This window comes from Akebia trifoliata, chromosome 5 (assembly GCF_017979445.1).
Source record: "Akebia trifoliata isolate Shusen 1 chromosome 5, ASM1797944v1, whole genome shotgun sequence".
Lineage (NCBI taxonomy): Eukaryota > Viridiplantae > Streptophyta > Magnoliopsida > Ranunculales > Lardizabalaceae > Akebia > Akebia trifoliata.
Window position 1 is genome coordinate 1,443,660 of NC_141379.1, and position 18,788 is coordinate 1,462,447.

The window sequence follows — 18,788 nt, forward strand, 5'->3', positions numbered from 1 at the left end:
TTCTCTCTCTCTCTCTCTCTCTCAATAAGTTTAAGAAATCTTAGAGAAAGATATTTGTTGAATTTTATTACCTTAAACTTTGATGTCGAACTAACTTTTTCACTGCCATGCATTAATTTATTCAAAGATTTAAAATCTCATTTTGAGCCAATGTTATGGTTTAGAGAAAAATGACACAAAGACATCCAGTGTTTTGGAATCATTATTTCATAATCATCTTCGATGAAACATTCCAGGAGATTTAATGTGCTACACTAATTTAAGCAAGCAAAAAATTAAAATAACTCGCGGAAGAAGAAATTTTGAACTGATTTAAATATTTTTAAGGAATAAATAGTAAAATTTGCAATCATCTAGGTAGAGGATTTGCTTACAACCACACATAAGCTTATCTTAGTACACCCAAAAAAGGTATCAATGAACAATAATCCCTAGTACTTCAAATCTCATCGATTATCTAATAATACTCTCGCTAGTTTTGCTTAAAATAGAGACGGAAGGCCCATTTGGAATTCGGAGATAAGAACGATGATAGCGAAGGCGGTTGCCATGGGGCCTGCAAGTTTGGGATGCGTGAATATACCTACTGAGGGTTCCTTTTGTGGCATCGCAGCTGGCTTTACCTCTGCATCAAACATGTTAATGTCAGAAATAGGGGATGAAATTCTTGCAAGATTAATCGATCATTTAGAAATGAATCATGAGTTGAACCTGGTGTGGAAGTATTTGTGAAGATCGCGTAGTCGGGTGAAGAAGGAGGAAGTTTTAGTAGACCTGCCAATAGATAAAAGAATTCCAAACATTTTAAATGAAATTGTAAGTAATTACTATAAAATTACAATTCACAAGGGTGCAATTGTAATAGATCAAATCATTTTCTCATGAGGTTGGATCAAATTAGTGTTATATAAGATTCCAACTAGATCAAATGAGAGATTTTCTCTTGTTGGATTTCCTAATTATGCTGCTTTCTATGCAAACCAAACTTAGGGTTCTTGTAATCATCAACAAGTGAAGAGATCGATGATATAATTTCGTTCTTCTTCAATTTATGTTTAGTAAATTAGTCCATATCCCACTTGTCGGGTGGGGTCTATGTCGATGTATAACAACTTGTAGATCATTCATTCTCATCTAAAATAAATCTATTATAACATTTTTGTACTATTATAGTATTATATGTAATAAAAAAAATCCTAAAAAACTCGATTCCTCAAAAGTATGTCTAGAATATCATGTTGAGTTGGGCTGGAGTGACCTCAAGATTGGAACCTCATATCTCACATCTTGACGTGAAAGTAGATAAGAATTATAGATACTTTTTCACTCATATCTCGAGAAAATACATTTATGGTTCCCATACACTTTTATGTTATGTCAGGGTGTGTGATGTGAGGTCTAATTTTGAGGTCACTTCAGCATTGTTCATGTTATTACTATAAATAAAAGCTGTCAAATGTAGTTGAGAAAAACAGTACTTAATCACATAAACATATTTGAAAGAAAATAAAATTTGACAAAGATCATGATTTCAGAAGGGGAGTCCACTCAATTTTGTCAATCAAATTTTGAGTTGACTCGTGTAATTGCTATAGTATACGAAATTATTACCAGGATCTACCCTATCAGTATAATCATAATGAAATTTAAAACAACATTTTGTGAGATCCATTCAAATGTGTAATTAAAGCATGGGTGTAAGGTGTCGCTAATATTTTGCCATATCCCATCAGTCATTAATACTCTTTATAAGTATTGGCTTATGTAATTTCACTATAGAAACCCTATTAAATGTCATGTACTCATCACCCATTATAGTTATAACTTTTTTTTTCTTTTTACAATTGAAGGGTAATCTCTATGATAGAATTAGACTATGATATTAGATATTTGCCTATATTATGCGCGTGACCACCACAGATCTCTATGGCTGTAATCTTTTTCAAGAATATGATAAAGAGTCGTGATAATCTGACTACCCCACGTGGCAAATTCAATCGACTACCCTGACTTGACATATTCGGAACTATAGATTTACGTTCCTCGGGATACATGATTGCACTTCCCCATTTAAAAAGTGTATCTCGAGGGAGCCGTGTATCCCGAGGAGTGAAGATCTATGATTTCCGAACTTATCACGTTAGGTAGTCAATTGAGTTTTTCACATGGGATAGTCAGATTATCACGATTCTAATAAATAGAGTTACTGATAAAAATTAAATAAATGAACGATGAGGAACGCTGTCTTGGTCGACGGCTGATGTGGCAAGGGTCCAAAACCGCACATATTTTTCTTGTGTATCCCAATGAAAGCAATCTATGGTTTTGTGCCCTTGCCACATCAACTACGTACCAAGACCGTGTGGATTCATCACAACTCTAAATAAATTGAGTCGTGTCGGTGTGACCTTAAGATTGTACCTAATATCGCACAGGTTGACATGAAAGTATGTAGGAACCATAAATGCTTTTCATCGAGATACAAGTCAAAAAGCATCTATGATTCCTACAAGCTTTCACGTCAAGATATACATATGAGGTACAATCTTGAGCTCACTTCAGCATTACTCTAATAAATAATTTGGTAGTAGGCACACTACCAAACCGTGTAAATTCTTTATGTTTTGGGTGATTTTTTTTTAAAATTTTTTTATTGCATATATTTTTTTTATATAAAAAAAAATAGTAATAATAAAGAAGTTACCAGGGCAGTCTTTGATGCCACCAGTAGTATTAGACAAGCTGCAAGCACTAGGGAGTTGAATTAACTTGGCTTCCTGTAAACCCAATTCCTTGAATGAAGCATCTCCTTTGTGGGTATGTAGAATAATGTAACAAAGACAAATTGGATTATCTTTCTTGATATCCTTCACATTAGAGCAACAATTCTCTGTTGGTGTGTTTGACTTCCCTGAAGCATAGCTTATACATATACTCAACTTTTCAATCTCCTTGAAGCACTGTTGTTGAGAGAAGATCAAATCTGTGGAAATAGATAACAGAACAAAGATAACCAAGATAACAGATTGGGTTCTGTAGATCTTCATCTTTGATGCTTTAATTCCAACTTGAATATTGGTTTCTTCTTGATGAAGACTTCTCTTGTGTGAGATTTTAAAGAAAAAAGAGAGATAGAGAGAGATGGGTGACGGAGATGAAGAAGAGGTGTACTATATTTATAATATGTAAGGTGGCATATATGATATGATATGAGATGAGGTGGGAAGAAAGCGAGTTGCAATTAATATTGGGTGAATGGGGTGCTTAGTGCTAGGTTGTGCTGGTGTATAACTTTAATGGCCGCGTCAGGTGGTTGATGGGTGCAGTTACTCTTGTCCACGTGGTTAACTCCTTCTCTTGACACATAGGACTTGATCAATGATCGGATCTATTTGGTTCAAATGGGTCGGATCTGACCGTTGTAATTGAAAGATTAAAGAGAAGTAAAGGCTTACCGCTTATGTAAAACAAGAATGCCATCTATAAAATAAATAAGAACGGTTGTCCTTGCCTTCTATCTCAATTTTTATCCCCACATAATCAAGGATAGATATTTAATCTTACCACGGACCTCGGATCATAAATTTCAACATTATTACTTTTATCTTACTCCTCTTTAGTACTTTTTTTGTGTGATTCCCTCTAATTGTTTTTATTGGTTGAGATCTCACCACGTCAACAAAATTTTAAATTGACACTGTTTAAATTTAGGAGTTCAGTGACCCTTTGTTTTCAAAATCTTTGATTGTGATTTTGAAAAAGTCTTTTGTGATTTATGCTCCAAAAATTAGAGGATTTTGATCTTATATATTGATTTTTAAAGTAACCCAACTAAGACGGTAGAAAAATCATTACAGGAAACTACAAAGAAAAAAATGAGTCGTGTTACACGGCCTGCATTGGACACTAGGATCAACACTTTTACGTGGAGGGGCATAAAGAAATTCGTAAGTGTGATCGGTTGAGTAAATCTAATGACCCGTGATGGTAACACTGAGCTGCCTTGGAGGTGCACACATAACTAAATAAATAAGTGAATATTACTGAATTGATCTCATTTCGCATTGTACTGACGTTGAGGTGTGTACGAACCATCGATGTTTTTCATCGAGATAAAAGTGAAAAGCATCTATGGTTCCATGTCACCTCCATCTTAGTAATGAGGTCAATCATATCTTGAAGCCATTCCGTCTAAGTTCATTTTTCTAGCCATTACCCATAGTTGAGGTTCTCCATTAAACAAACGATTGAGATAAGAGAAAAAATCTAAAGATTTCTGGAGATTTGCAAATGATAATTTACCTTTTGCGTAAAATGCTTTTAATTTAGAAGATTTCCCCACTTACATAAAATGTTTTAATTCTGACAAGATTATTCATAGACATTGTTTTAATTTTCTTGATTGAATAAACTTCCATGTTTGTTGTACCCGCAAAAATGACAAAATTCATGTATTCTAGACCTTGTTTTCCCTACTATTCTACGTATGAAATCAAAACCCTAAACCAAACCCTAATAGTTCAATCTAATAGAAGTTGGGTTCTATTATGAAATTTAAACCCAAATAATTTAATCTAATAACTCAATTGAGATTCAAGTTGGGACCTACTGATGGGGTATTTAGAGAGGAATTCTAATCATTGTGATGTTTTCAATAAGGGAATTGGTTTCAGCGTGGGGAGAGGTAATTGGGTGAGAGTAAAGGTGGTATCTTATGGAGCTTGTTGCCATTTGCAAATTTGTTGATGTATTTTTAAAGGTCATGATAAAATGACTCATCAAGTGGCATACTTAGTGGACCCATTGATGTAACAAGTTCAGGAACCGTATATCTTAACGCCTTGGTATACACGATTGCACTTTCCCATAAAAAAGTGTATCTTGAGGGAGTCATGTATCTCGAGGCCAAAACATCTACGATTTTCAAACTTATTCACGTCAATGAGTCAATTGAGTATGCCAGCTGGCGAGTCATTTTATGAGGACTTACTTAGAAAGAGATGAATGCTAAAAAAAGAGATAAAGAGGCGAGTAGTGATATTTTTGATATTTCGTAGAATATTTTTAGGTCAAAAACTTAAAAAGAGTTCAAGGAGATTTTCTTTGAGAGTTTCGGATTTAGGTGAGAATCCTTGTTGTAGTAAGCTTTGTGGGTGTTTGTGAATCTATACTATCTTTAATGGAGGTGGTTATTATTGTATCTTATTGGTAGGTTTTCTCATCCGTCAATTGAACCTCAACTGACTACTGTTGCAATTCGTGTAATATCGCGTTATATTTTTTCAAATGAAATCTCTTATTTATCATAACAATTCGAAATATTTCACAGATTTTTCTTAGGCTTATGGAAAGTGAATCCATATTAGTTTCTAGGTAAAGGTTAAAATGCTCCCACGAAAGCAAGAATGGAAGGCCCAAGCCCAGCCCATGAACTCTCTCTCTCTCTCTCACGCACAAAAAAAAAAAAAAAAAAAAACACACTTTTTTTTATATTATTATTGAAAAATACTACCTCAACAAAGGTTGGGACTTCGTCAAATAATGGCTAAGACGGGAGAATGATACTCCCTAAGGATAGGGCTGTTAATAGATTGGATCAAATCTTGAGAGATGACATAAAGTGGGCACTAAGGGCAGAGTAGAAGAGACCACCTAGGTCAAAAAGATTATGCATGCCCCCGAACTAAAGGTTGAAAGTCATCACAGAGTGAGTCGTAGTAGACATCAACTACAAAACATAATAGAATGTGAGGATTCAAAGAAATATGGGCTTAAGTAACAATTCTCTCATTAACAATCAAAATATATTTTATGTATTCGTACCATCAAGGGTTAGTTGAGATGGTAAGGGCAATTGAATTTACTCCCGAAGTCATATCTTCGAGTTTCTATATGCCCCTTCACATAAAAATGATTATATTTAACTGTTGAACACATGATAGGATAGTTGGTATGTGCAGCCTGCTAAAGAAAAAAAAAATTATATTTTGATTGACTTTGTAATAGAGTTCCGTTGACTCAAGAAAAAAACTCATGATTCCAATTATGTATGATAATTTTGGATTGATAAGTGATTAATGGTCATAGGTTGTGAGTTTGATATCTAGTATAAGCATTAATTCCTCAAGGGCCACCCATGAGGGCATACAGGACTAGTCCTTGAACCACACCATGGACTGGACAAAACCCATATATGGATCTGGTCTGTTGTCTACGGGATAGTCATTTATAAAAAAATATAATAAAAAACCTATGTAAGCACGAAATTTAATCGTCAAGATTTGTACATATCCCAATAATATGTATCTCGTCAATTCTTATCTTAAGAATAAATCTTAATAGTTGGATTTTGGATCATTCGACATTGGATCATCTCAATTTTGTTCATTGGATCAAATTTTACCATTGGATTTTGATCTAATTAAGTTCTCATCGGATCTACTAATACAGTTCAACCCGATTTGTTGACAGCTGCACTAGAATGCCCAAATAAAATGGGTCCCAAGTAGATATCTATTAATCCCCAGGGACGTGGGTTTTCCGTCCTTTCTCAATTGTATAGCTGATGTGCATCAAACATGTTATTATGCTGACAATGTCTCTCCATGATTGTACCATAGACTTGGATACATATTTTAAAGAATCCGACTAGCCTTATTAAGCATGGATTTGACCCTTACCAAGAGTCGTCGGGTCACCTTGTGGCATCCCAAAAGAAATTCTAAGAAATTTTTTTCAAAAAATAATTTATTTTTCACTGTTGAATTTTAATTTTAAGTTTAGGAGGTAAGGGAAGTTTAGTAATCGTTTATTTTCAAAACCTTAAATTAAAAGCTCAAAAGAAATATTTTTTTGAATTTTTTATTTTTTGAATCTAAGATTTTTGATGAAATTTAAAGGACTGTGGTGCTGGATGATATTGTAATCCATTTGACGACTCTTAGTAAGGAAAGTGTTCCATAGTTTCAAACCTATAAAAGAATAAAAATAAAATAAAATAAAATAGGAATTTTTATAATCTCGAATCACGCTTACTGGGGAACATCCTCCCATCTTAAGAGGTTGAATGTTTACAAAATATATATATATATATCATTACACATTTACCAGAAAACACCCTTACCTTTTGCACTATTTTTCAAAAGTGTGAAAACGTAAAGAGATTTAAAAAGTTTGAACATGACATAATTAAATTGATGGATTAAAATCGAAATTAAATTGTATATGTACTATTTATTTCTAGAAAGTGGAATAAAAACATTTCAAGACACCTTAGGAAAAAAAAATCTTGCTCCTGATATTTATATCCTAAATATATTTTAAAGAAATGGGGGCAGATCCTTTGTAGCGTGAATCTCCTATGGTCCATATCAACATTTGATGGAGTGCTACATCATCAAGATGATTGCATCCAATCGTTTAAATATAGGAGTACAGTGACCGTCCATTTTCAAACACTTGACTAAGGGAAAAAAAAATTTGATATATATTGTTTTTCAAATCTAATCTAAATCATGAGTCCAAGATGACTGTATTATTATTTTTCTTGAATGTGGTGTTCTATGGACTATAGAACAAGAGCTACAGGAGAAATGAGCTATAGAGGATCCGTTCCTATTACAAACTAGTTGGCCTCCAGACTTACCTTTTTTTTTTGGTTTTTGATAATCAATTTCTTGATTTACCTTATTGCACGTTAGAAAATTTTCATGGGGTGGGTCATAAAGACTAGTCCCATCCCAAAAGTGTGTAAAGAAACTGTAGAAGAAAAAAAACATATTCATTTTAAAATTTTATTATGATATACTAGTAAGTGGCATGTGCAAATGCTTCATGTATTATAAGGAATTTTTTTAATCTGAATATTAGTTAAGGGGATGATGAAGATAATAAAAGAACGGTGTCTACATTGCATGTTTTAATTGGAGATTAAATATATCGGACTGCAAACCATGTAGAAAATGATTTGGCTAAAAGCAAAATGTATTTTAAACTCCAACCAAAACGTACCACATAGACACCATTCCTAGACAATAGGAACGGGACACCTTACTTGATCTCGATTGTTTTAGAAATCTTACCAATGTTTCTGTAGGGTCGTGGGTTTGTAAATTTATTGGTTTTTGATGAAAATAACATGAAATTAAGTATAAATGTAATCTTAGAGGGCATTTGTGGGACTCTAAATTTTGGTACCAGACCATTTCTACCTGACCTTAGGAGCCATCAAATCATTAGCCATGAAATCAGTGTGCATTAGTTAGGTTTAGGCTTAGAAATTTGAAATCACCGTGGAATTAGGTCAGACTTAGGTCCCACAATTTTTAAAATGCATAGGCTAACATTAACTTGGTCCAATTAAGGCTAGATATAAATTCAACGGTCTTCTGCAACCCAAACTTGATTCCTTCGTCAATAGAAGATTGGCGAAGTCACATAGAGTGAGGACCACAATCATGTTGCCATGACTTCATCCCAATCTTCTTAGTCTTTCGTTTATTTCTAGTACTCCAAAGTTGATTAGTGGACTATTTTTTCTTGTACGTTTGATTTTCTTAAATGTCATAATTCTCCGAGGACTCTAAGGTTCAATCTTTTCGCACATCTTATAATTTTCCATAGATTCAAAATCTAAAGAGCATGTGAACAAGAATAAATGAGAATCAGTTTCAATTATGACATAATATGTAAGTTATTTAGTTAAGATTGCATATCTTTGCATTAGTTAATTATTTATATATTATCAAATCTTTAATTCTAACACATTGCGTACTGATCATTATAAAATTCTTTGAAATAGTGATGTGTTAATCACCTGAATCTCGTGGATTGGCATTCTACATGAAAGTCACGTGTCAACTCGACTTCATAGTCGTTCTGATGAACAAGTTAATCTGCTCAATGTTAGGTTAAGTGCACATTTGAAAAGTGTGCTTATAACATTTTACACAAGAGGTTTTGTTAGTTTGTAAGATGCGCCCGCCATCGATTACATTTGGATGTTCATCCATAATTGTCACCCCTAATCGATACCTCCAAAATCTGGATATGGGTAACACATATCTGGCCTGAACCCGAACCATTTTAAGCCCAATTATAATTAGTGGGCCATAAGCCATTAAATCACCCTGATTGAAAAAATCCTAGCCGTAGACATGTAAATCATTTACTGATCAAGGAAGGTTATATTTGGGCAATTAAAATAAAATGATGTGAGTTTGATGAATGAGTGGGCCATGTGTATGGTTTAATGTGACGTCACCAACCACTTTCTCCAACATTATTTTTTAAATAGTCAAGATTGTTAGGATCTTTACCATCTTAGCCAAACCAATCACGAATCAAGCAATTTAATAGGTAAATTTACCAATTATAGCATGAAACTTTAATGGGTAAATTTTAGGGATTAAAGACATTCATTTTGCCTTGAATTGATGATTTTAGTTATTAAGATAATTTTCTTCTTTCTTTCAATTTGATGGTGAATTTGAATTCCCAATCTTTGATTCTATTCGTTCTACAATCTCATTTCGATGTTCAAGTCAATAAGGTATATCATAGAGAAATTTATATACCTCTATCACGTTTTTCATATATATATATATATATATAGACTGTGAAAGTTCTTCGTTATATTATTGTTTGAATATGCATAGATCATTCCAACTAAATGATTGCAACGATTGCATTTAACTCTTGTAAGGAATTCACTTCATATATGGAAGCTCTCCTGTGCAAGATGGGTACATGTCGATATTTGATAACAACATATCGATATCATTTAGTTGTAAAAGTCCGTATTGTGTAGTTTACATCATCGTTCACTCATTTCTTCGAATCAGGGGTAGAGCCAAGATTTTTTTTGTGATGTGGGTAAACTATAGTTGTTTGATAAGGTTGAAGAACATGAAGATGAGTTTTCTTGAGGTAAAAATTCATGGATTTTTGTTAGAGGTTGTATAAAAGGTCATCTAGGTCATTTCTTATTAGTTTATGAGAAAATATCTAGGTTAAAGGGCAATGTGATTAGTGGGGTGGGGCAACTGTTAAAATTTTGTGAGGCCTATGGACACCCCAATTTGAACAATCCCACACTCAAAATGACCCAAAAATATCAGTTTTCTAACAAAATTCGTTAATGGACCTAAAAATCCCAAACCCCTGAAATTCGATGTTTTGAACAAATCAAGGATCCTAGAGGCCACCAGGTTCCATGGACCTACAATAAAGCTTCACAAGCCCTCACCTTCGCCATCTCTCACCACTCCAATTTTAAATTTCTGAAACATCCTACGTCCACCTAAGGTCCACCAATCTTCAACTTCCTAAAACCCATTTTAGCCTCACTACTAGCCAATGCCTTAACCTAATCTAACCCAAATCCCATGCAACCCAACATCCAATCCAAATCCTAAACTCAAGCCAATCCCAAGACACAAGCCTAACCCGATCAAACCCAAACCTAAAGTTCGTACCTTTACCCATATCCATATTCATATCCATGATCAACACCAATCAAAATCTAGGCAACATTTAATCAACAAGGGGGACACTTGTCACCACTACCTTTTACCTCACAAATTCTTCTAACCAATCTCATCATCACCCTCAAAAAGTAAGTCAATCCACACCTGAACCTACATCCATGTCATAACCTACTCCCATCATTTCATCAAAAAGTAATCAACCCACACTTCTTCCCCTTAATCAACTCACATAACACACACACACACACACACACACACACACACACATACACCTTTGTGACATTTGTCACTTCCTCCTCCTCCCTCTCCAAACCTAATCATCTAACCCTTTCACAATCAATTCTCTTAACTAAATGCCACACCCTAACACTTAATCCAAATGGGTTGAAGAATCCAACCCATTTGGGTCAAGAATAATCCATTTCCATCACCTTACACAAATATCCCTTTCCAACTTTCAAATAACACCCTTCTCATACCTACACATCGTACCATTATCTTTTAACATTTCCCATTTGACATTTCTAACCCTAAAAGCAACCCAAAAATCTTATAAACACCCCCATTGTCTCTCAAAAGGGGACTCAAGCTATCAAACCCTAAAAAACTCAAAATTCTCAACTCCTTTCTACTAAACTCTCTTTCCCTCTCATTACATCATCACCTCTCAAAGAAATTCATATAATTATACTAAGAACTTAAGAAGAAGAAGAAAGAAAAGAAAAAGTAGAAAGAAGACCCAAGCCTCAAGGTGGGTTAGACATAGTGTTGCAGTCCTCTTCTTTCCCCTCTCCATCTCCCTATCCTTTTCACCTATTTTATTTTTGTTTTTAGAAATCTCCTAAGATGTAGTGCTTCCCCTCCCTTACCTTTGGTAGGTCAGACTTGGGTTCGATCGAAAGTGTAGGGGTTGTAACCGTTAAAAAAAAACTATTTTAAACCCTTTAACATAATACATTTTAAGACAATCGATAAATGGACCTTTCTCAACTCATGAGAATGGACCCATATCCATTAGCTGACACTTTCCAAATTTAGGTTCTTAAGGCATGGTATTGATGAGGATCATCTACGTCAATGAGATTATCCTTATGATCCAAGCCAACAACAAATCCCTTACGAATAAGAGTACAAATCACTGATCATTCGACTTTTTTTTATTCTCATTTTATTTTGAATGATTAAGCCTTTTGAGATTATTGTCATTTGATGGAGAGAAAGGGGTGTTTAACGTCTTCTCCTCTTTCTAATTGAATCACTTACCTAGATTTTAGGTAGTCTGGTACTTTATCTATATGAAAGTTACTAAGATGCCAAAACAACATTCTTTTCGAAAAATACTTTTCGGGTGATCATTCACACCCTTTTAAAAAAAGAAATGGTATAGACTCCAAATCCTCGTAGAGGTGATTTTCGAATTTCAAAATCACATATCAACAGGGCCAAACTCAAAATATTTCAAATTATCAAGAAGAAAATGTATTTTTTTTTTTTTTAAATTTGTGAGGGCAAGTGCCCCCACTGTAAATCCACTCCTGGTTGGAGTGAGCATAGTTACCTTAATCAAACGAGTATGGAGTGAAGTGCAGTTATAAAAGTGAGAATGCAAGCTCGAAATTCAAAAATATCTTAGGGTGTAAAGGGCTTTCAAAGTGTTATTTATTGAACTACTTGTATATGTATCAATGTAGGCCTGTCAACGGATATGTATCCTATCGGATACTACTATATCCGAATTCGAATCCGAAAAAAAACAACACTATCCGAATTCGAATTCGAATCAGATCGGATATCCCTAACAAACATTCGAATTCGAATCTGAAAATTATATCGGATATCCGATAATATCCGATTGGAAAAAAATCCTGTAAAATACCATCGTCTTCGATCTGTCGGAGTTCGCACAGTCGAAACCCTCGAAAAATCACTCCGACTGGTTCGGAGAGAGAGAGAGTGAGTGAGTGAATATGTACCTGTAATCTTGTCTGCCGGAGAAGATGTGTCGGAGTTCGCACAGTCGAAACTCCAAACCGTCAGATTTCTTCCTAAAAAATCACGACTGGTTCGAATTAGATCAGAGAGAAAGCGAGAGAGAGAGAGAGAGAGAGGTACCTGATGCTCGCCGGCCGGAGAAGAGAGTGTTGCAAAGTTCGATCGAAATTCATCGTTTCGAATCCATCACTGGTTTGTCTCGTATTCTCTGGTTAGAGAAGATAAGGTTTAAAAGATAACACTTCGTTGTATAACACGAATACGCATCACCATATATACATATGTAAAAATTTTGTTGTAAAACATAAATACATGAATTCGAATTCGGATTTCGGCTATCCATTGACACCCCTATATCAATGTGATTAGAGTCGTGTTGGAGTAACATTGAAATGTACATCGATTCTGACATTTTAATGTGGTGGTGCACACATAACCATAGATGCTTTTCACTTGTATCTCGATGAAAAGCACCTATGGTTATGTGTGTACCACCACAATGTACAATCGATGTACATTTTAATGTTACTTCATCATTATCCATATGATTATTATATGATTCATTTGCTTTACTTACTCCATCATCACTTGCTATCTCTTTCGCACATTCTGTTTTACAATGTATAATTGAACAACTATTAAGAAAGTAAACATATTTTATTTAATAACTTATGTCTTAAAAAACGTAATCAAAGTTTCATTATGATCCATAATTCAATTATATTTACACCCACCCCATATTCACAACTGCTTTGCCTTTTTAACACTATTTTATAAATTGATAATATCACCAATGTTATTATGCATCTCAACACCTCCAATTAATTATAACAATATGGTTCTAGTTCAATATTTTTGTTTTTTTAGTAATTAAATATTCAATATATATTTTAATATTTGGAATGTCGTCTATTTTGACCGTTTCAGATTAATTCTATAATTGAAGCAATATTTTATTTTTTTACATTATTAAATTATTATTATCTTCTAATTCACTGTATATTTTTTGAGGACATACATGGCCAATATCTATTCAATTTTTATTTTAACAACAATAATAGTATGGTTGAAGTAGCGGGAATCTTCATGAAGAGTATTTCTCCAACTTTTTGGAAGTGGATTCCCATATTTTGTGAATGGGATTAGAGATGAATTAGGTCTTAAAGTTTCAAAGGGAGGTTTGGTAGCACCCCTAATAAGATGATCTAATAATTAGAGCTTAAAATCTTAAGAATTTTATTTGAAATCCGAGCGTTCCAAATTCAAATGTAGCAGGTTTGGTTTCTTTAAGCATATCCGAATTAAAATATGGGTTGATGTCCATTAACCTCGATGGGATACGGATCCATCCCTATATCTGTCAAGATTCGAATGATATATTACTTTGCAAGTTATGTTTTTATATTTTTCAAACTATATTTCATTAATCAGATTGGATCTAAATATGAATTTATGAAGGTAAAATGATTTTCACTAGTAGAATCTAAGTTGAATCTGGATAAAAAAAATTTAGATATGTACATACTCATATCTGACTCGAACCTGACCCATTTTAAGCCCTACCAATCACTAGGCTAACCATTGTTTTCCTTGGGTTCTACCTAGTTATCAAGTTCTCGAGTTTTCCACTACGATAATAGCCATTGATGTTATTTTGCCCAGAGTTACGATCATTCGATGAGTTTGATTGATGGTTCATCAAATGGGCTATTTAGACAGTGTTAAAGGTTTATATATACACTATACACAAAAGCCAGCCCCAAATTATTCCTTTAGAACTCAACATAGAAAATATTAAGATATCATGACGTCTTAAGGAGACATAAAGCTATCTTGTTATTGGGAGGTGATGGTCTGCTACCATACCCAGCCTTTTTTCAGTTTTTTCTTTTTAATCAATCAAATTCGAATGGTGGGCCCATATTTATTTGTCTAGAATAGTTATAGTGGGCCCCACCACGTTAATGGACCCCACACTTACCACTCATCACGCTCTTAAATTTCTTTCCAAATTCTCGCTTCTTTGAAATCTTCGAATCTCCCTTAATATTCTCAATCTACTTATATACCCTAATAGAACTCGGGAAATACCAAATTTGTCCTCTATATTGTTGGCTCCTCTATATAATGGACTAAATAATAGTAATTCCAAACCAATCATCAGGGAGGTGTGCCACAGGATTGGTGATTGAGGTATCGTGCTAGCTCAGGTTCTCCATCTTTCAAGATTAGGATAATATGACGATCCCATTATGTACTGGAACGTGTCCAGCGATGGTTGAGAGGTGGGAATCAGACTAATTTATATAATTAATTAATGGAAAAAATATCTTAGTGTCCAACGTCATCGAATATCGAATTACTGGATTTAATTATAAGAGTCACAAGGGCTTCAACACCAACGTTTTAGTGAATAATTGAGAAAAAATAAGTCTAACCTTACTAACTTAGTAAGATTTAGTTGAGCCCATCTTAAGGCATCGAAAAACATGACTGGATGGATCCCACACAGATGAGGAGAACAAAAATCTATGAATTTCAAGAAAAAAAAAAAAGAACTATTTATCATTGTTAAATTTTAATTTCAAAAAACTTGGATTAAGTTCAAAAATATATTAGTTTTTGAATTCTTTTTATTTATTTATTTGAGTTTTTCCATAAAATCTAAAGGGCTATGGTGTTGGAATTACAATTTGGTAATCGTTTGAGCCCAACAACCCTAGGTAGCTAAGGAAAGTGTTTCTCATTGAGCCTCTTGGTTATTTATTTATTTATTTTTTCAATCATGTTCAACTTTCAAAAAAAAAGATAAGATTTTTAGAAAAATAGAAGAACGATGGAAATTAATTAATTAATTTTTTTTTTTAAAGAAAGAAAGTCAAGGGCTTCTTTACGAGGGGCTGAGGCGAGGTTGGATTTAGCAGATTAAAAATAATTTATCATAAAGGTTGAAGAGTTTGAAACTCATAGTTTTTCAATTAAAAAATCAAGGGTTTTAATTATAAGTTGAAGGTGAGGGTATTTTGATTTTTTTTATTCATAAACCAATATTTTAATAAAATCAGTAATTTGATGACGAACGCAAATTAGACATAAGTTTATACTATCATCATCCACATGGTTAAAAATATTGGAATGCATCAACTGATACGTATAATTTTGATCAGAATCGATGATTGTTTCGAGAATGTATCAAATATGTATAAAAATGCATCAATTTGTATCCAATGTATCAATCGATATCGTATCAATTTTTTCACTTAATGGATACAATATTTTAAACTATGATCATCAGTTGACTTCACCAACTAAGTTAATTGCCTCTAATAGGCCATTTTCATTAATCTAAACAAGAAGAGTGAGATCAACGTGTACATCATAAATTTGAAACACATATGGGTGTCTAAAATTTTCTCAAATATTGGAGGGGTATGTCAAAATTACCTTATTAGAATCCAATGTCATCAACTACCCTCAAAAGTTCATGCCTACTTCCTACGGAGAATCTATATTAAATGAGAGAGATTTACCCATCAGACCCAATTATTGTATTTTTATTATAAAAACTCCCTTAAAATTTTAATAATTCTAAGCGAATCTTACTTTATAAAGTTTATTTCCCACCAAACCTCACTCTATCAAGCTTGTTACCCAACAAACCTTGGAGTGAAGCTCCATATCATAAAATTCAATTTTATACTATTAATTTGTTACTTAAATTGATTCTCACCTCACCAATTTATGACATCCAAAAATGTGATCTAAGTTTATAAAAGACAAAATTTTAAGAATTAAAAAATAATAATAATTTAATATAAAAAATAATTTTTCACTGTTGATATTTAATTTTAAATTTAAGAGTTCAATAGTCATCCATTTTCAATATCTACGATCAAACTCAAAAATTTTATTTTTGTAAGAATTTTTTGTTTTGAATTTGATTTTTTCCATGAAATCTATTGGACTGTGTTGTTAGATTGTTAATTTAATAAATCCTTACTAAATCTTACTAAGTCATTGTAGTATGATTCATAAAATAAGATTCCTTCGAGTAACAAACTTTGTTAATGGAATTAAGGGAGTTTGTGTAATAAAATTGCAGCAGATAGGTGTGGCAAGTAAATCTCTCATTAAATATATATTTTTTTATTTTTGGTTGGGATGTGGATATTAAATTGTTAATAAATAAAGAAGGGTATTTTCGTCAACAGACGACAATGACGTTTTTACCCTCTATATGGCTTTTGAGGCAGACCAACAAACAAACGGCTAGGATTGAAGGATAGAGTCAAAAATGTTGATGGATGGTACAATTTCCAGCGAAAAAATAACTCCTCTCTTTCCTATGTCCCTATCTCTTGGGGACACGAGTCTCTTCTACAAATAGAGAGAGAGAAATCTCCACAAATCAAAAGAGAAGAAGCGAAAAAAGCTATAAAAAAATTCAAATAAAAAGCCCAAAATGTCGGGAGAAATAGAGACGAAGAATCGCTCTTTTCTCCCGAAAAGGCTATGGTTTATTGGCATAGTCATGGTCGGTCTATCCATCGGCGCGGTTCTCATCACTAACTTGAGCCGTATCACGGATCAATCTCTCCTCAGCTCACTCAACGGATCTGACAAAAGAGCCGGCGATTCGACCACAACAACTCAACTCCTCGCCATTCTTCACTACGCCACGTCACGAGTGGTCCCACAACAAACTCCCGAAGAGATCAGAGTCTCCTTCGATGTCCTCCAATCCGTCTCTCCCTGCAACTTCCTCGTCTTCGGTCTAGGTCACGATTCACTTATGTGGTCATCCTTCAATCCACGTGGCAGAACTCTATTCCTTGAAGAAGACCCTAAATGGGTCCAGACCGTGCTAAAAGACGCCCCTAACTTGAACGCACACCATGTTCTCTATCGTACGCAACTCAAAGAAGCCGATGACCTGATCAAATCTTACAGATCCGAACCCGATTGTTCACCAGCTAAGGCGTACCTTCGTGGGAACACTAAATGCAAGTTAGCGCTAACAGGTCTACCAGATGAGGTGTACGCTAAGGAATGGGATCTCATCATGATCGATGCGCCTAGAGGGTATTTTCCTGAAGCGCCGGGTCGAATGGGAGCGATTTTCTCGGCTGCAGTTATGGCTAGGGCTAGAACACGTCCGGGAGTGACACACGTGTTTCTTCACGATGTTGATCGAAAGGTGGAGAAAATGTTTGCAGAGGAGTTTCTATGCAGGAAATATTTGAAGAAGGCTGTTGGGAGACTTTGGCACTTTGAGATCCCCTCTTTGGCTAACGTAACTGACGGAAATAGTAATTCCAGGTTCTGCTAAATTACGCCTGGACGAAAAGGTTAGGGTTTTATTTTAATTTGCGGAATTTTTTTTTGAGATTTTTATACTATGTTTTATTATAAAATTACTTTACAGTTCAGTACAGTTCAGTGCTCGCTCTAGATCTTATAAATGATGGTTAATTTGGTCCGTCGGATTAGCTTTCATGTTTCTATCCGGATTAGCTTACATGTTTCTATCTATGCGCGATGAGAAGACTTTCTAAGAATGCTTAAAGGGCATTCTGGTAATTTTACATAATACAGTAGTTTGGAATCGCTTTTTGTCAAAAGCGATTTTCAGCTTCTGCAAGTATTACAGTACTATTGTACATTGTTCCTGAACTCCTATTTAGATTAGATTCACTTCTCAGCAACTTTTAATAGTACTCCAACTTCATCAGCTCCCTGACAGCTTTGATCCAAACGGGTCCTAAAGTATTGGGTTTATGGTTTTGAAACTCAGACGAGTTACAGGGGACTCGGTGAGTTTGTACAGACTCAACTCGGATGCGATGGAGTAAGTTTCCATGGTGAATTGGTCATCTCGTTTAGTGTAAGAGTTTGACTTATGAGATTGTATTTGACTGAGTCAAAGCGAATTTGGTGGAATTACCCATCATGGTGACTCATATTTCTAAAATCTCACTTAATTCATGAAAGTTCTAGTAATGTTTTAACATAAAAATAATTCATTATTTATAATTTAAATATTTTTAATTTATATAAAATAAAGTTTTTGTGATTAACCATCTATTAGTCTTATGGGGTGTTTGTTTAGTGCTGATTTCAGCACTTAATGCTTAATGCAATTTAGCTTCAGCAATCAGCACGTTTGTTTACTCCACATTTTCAGCACTTATTGATGAAAAATAAGTAAAAAGCATTAAGTGAAGTTGGATCACTTAATTGTTTTACTGAAGCGGTAAGCACTGGTCTTTTTCAACGCGGACAAGTATGCCTTTATACTTGAAATGATAT

The 18,788-nt window shown here is 34.1% G+C and overlaps 2 protein-coding genes across 2 annotated transcripts; one reads left to right on the plus strand and one right to left on the minus strand.

The window, feature by feature from the left end:
- Nucleotides 1-292: 292 nt before the first annotated feature.
- Nucleotides 293-3,164, minus strand: LOC147400847 (non-specific lipid transfer protein GPI-anchored 1-like). The gene is made up of 3 exons (XM_086441887.1): nt 2,705-3,164; nt 712-774; nt 293-625 (listed from the first exon to the last, which is right to left on the minus strand). The coding sequence occupies exons 1-3, from the start codon at nt 3,045-3,047 to the stop codon at nt 483-485; spliced, it is 549 nt and encodes a 182-aa protein (XP_086298013.1). The 5' UTR covers nt 3,048-3,164; the 3' UTR covers nt 293-482.
- Nucleotides 3,165-16,880: 13,716 nt separating this feature from the next.
- LOC147400848 (arabinogalactan O-methyltransferase 1-like) lies at nt 16,881-17,908 on the plus strand. The gene has a single exon (XM_086441888.1). The coding sequence runs from the start codon at nt 16,942-16,944 to the stop codon at nt 17,806-17,808; it is 867 nt and encodes a 288-aa protein (XP_086298014.1). The 5' UTR covers nt 16,881-16,941; the 3' UTR covers nt 17,809-17,908.
- The last annotated feature ends 880 nt before the right edge of the window (nt 17,909-18,788 follow it).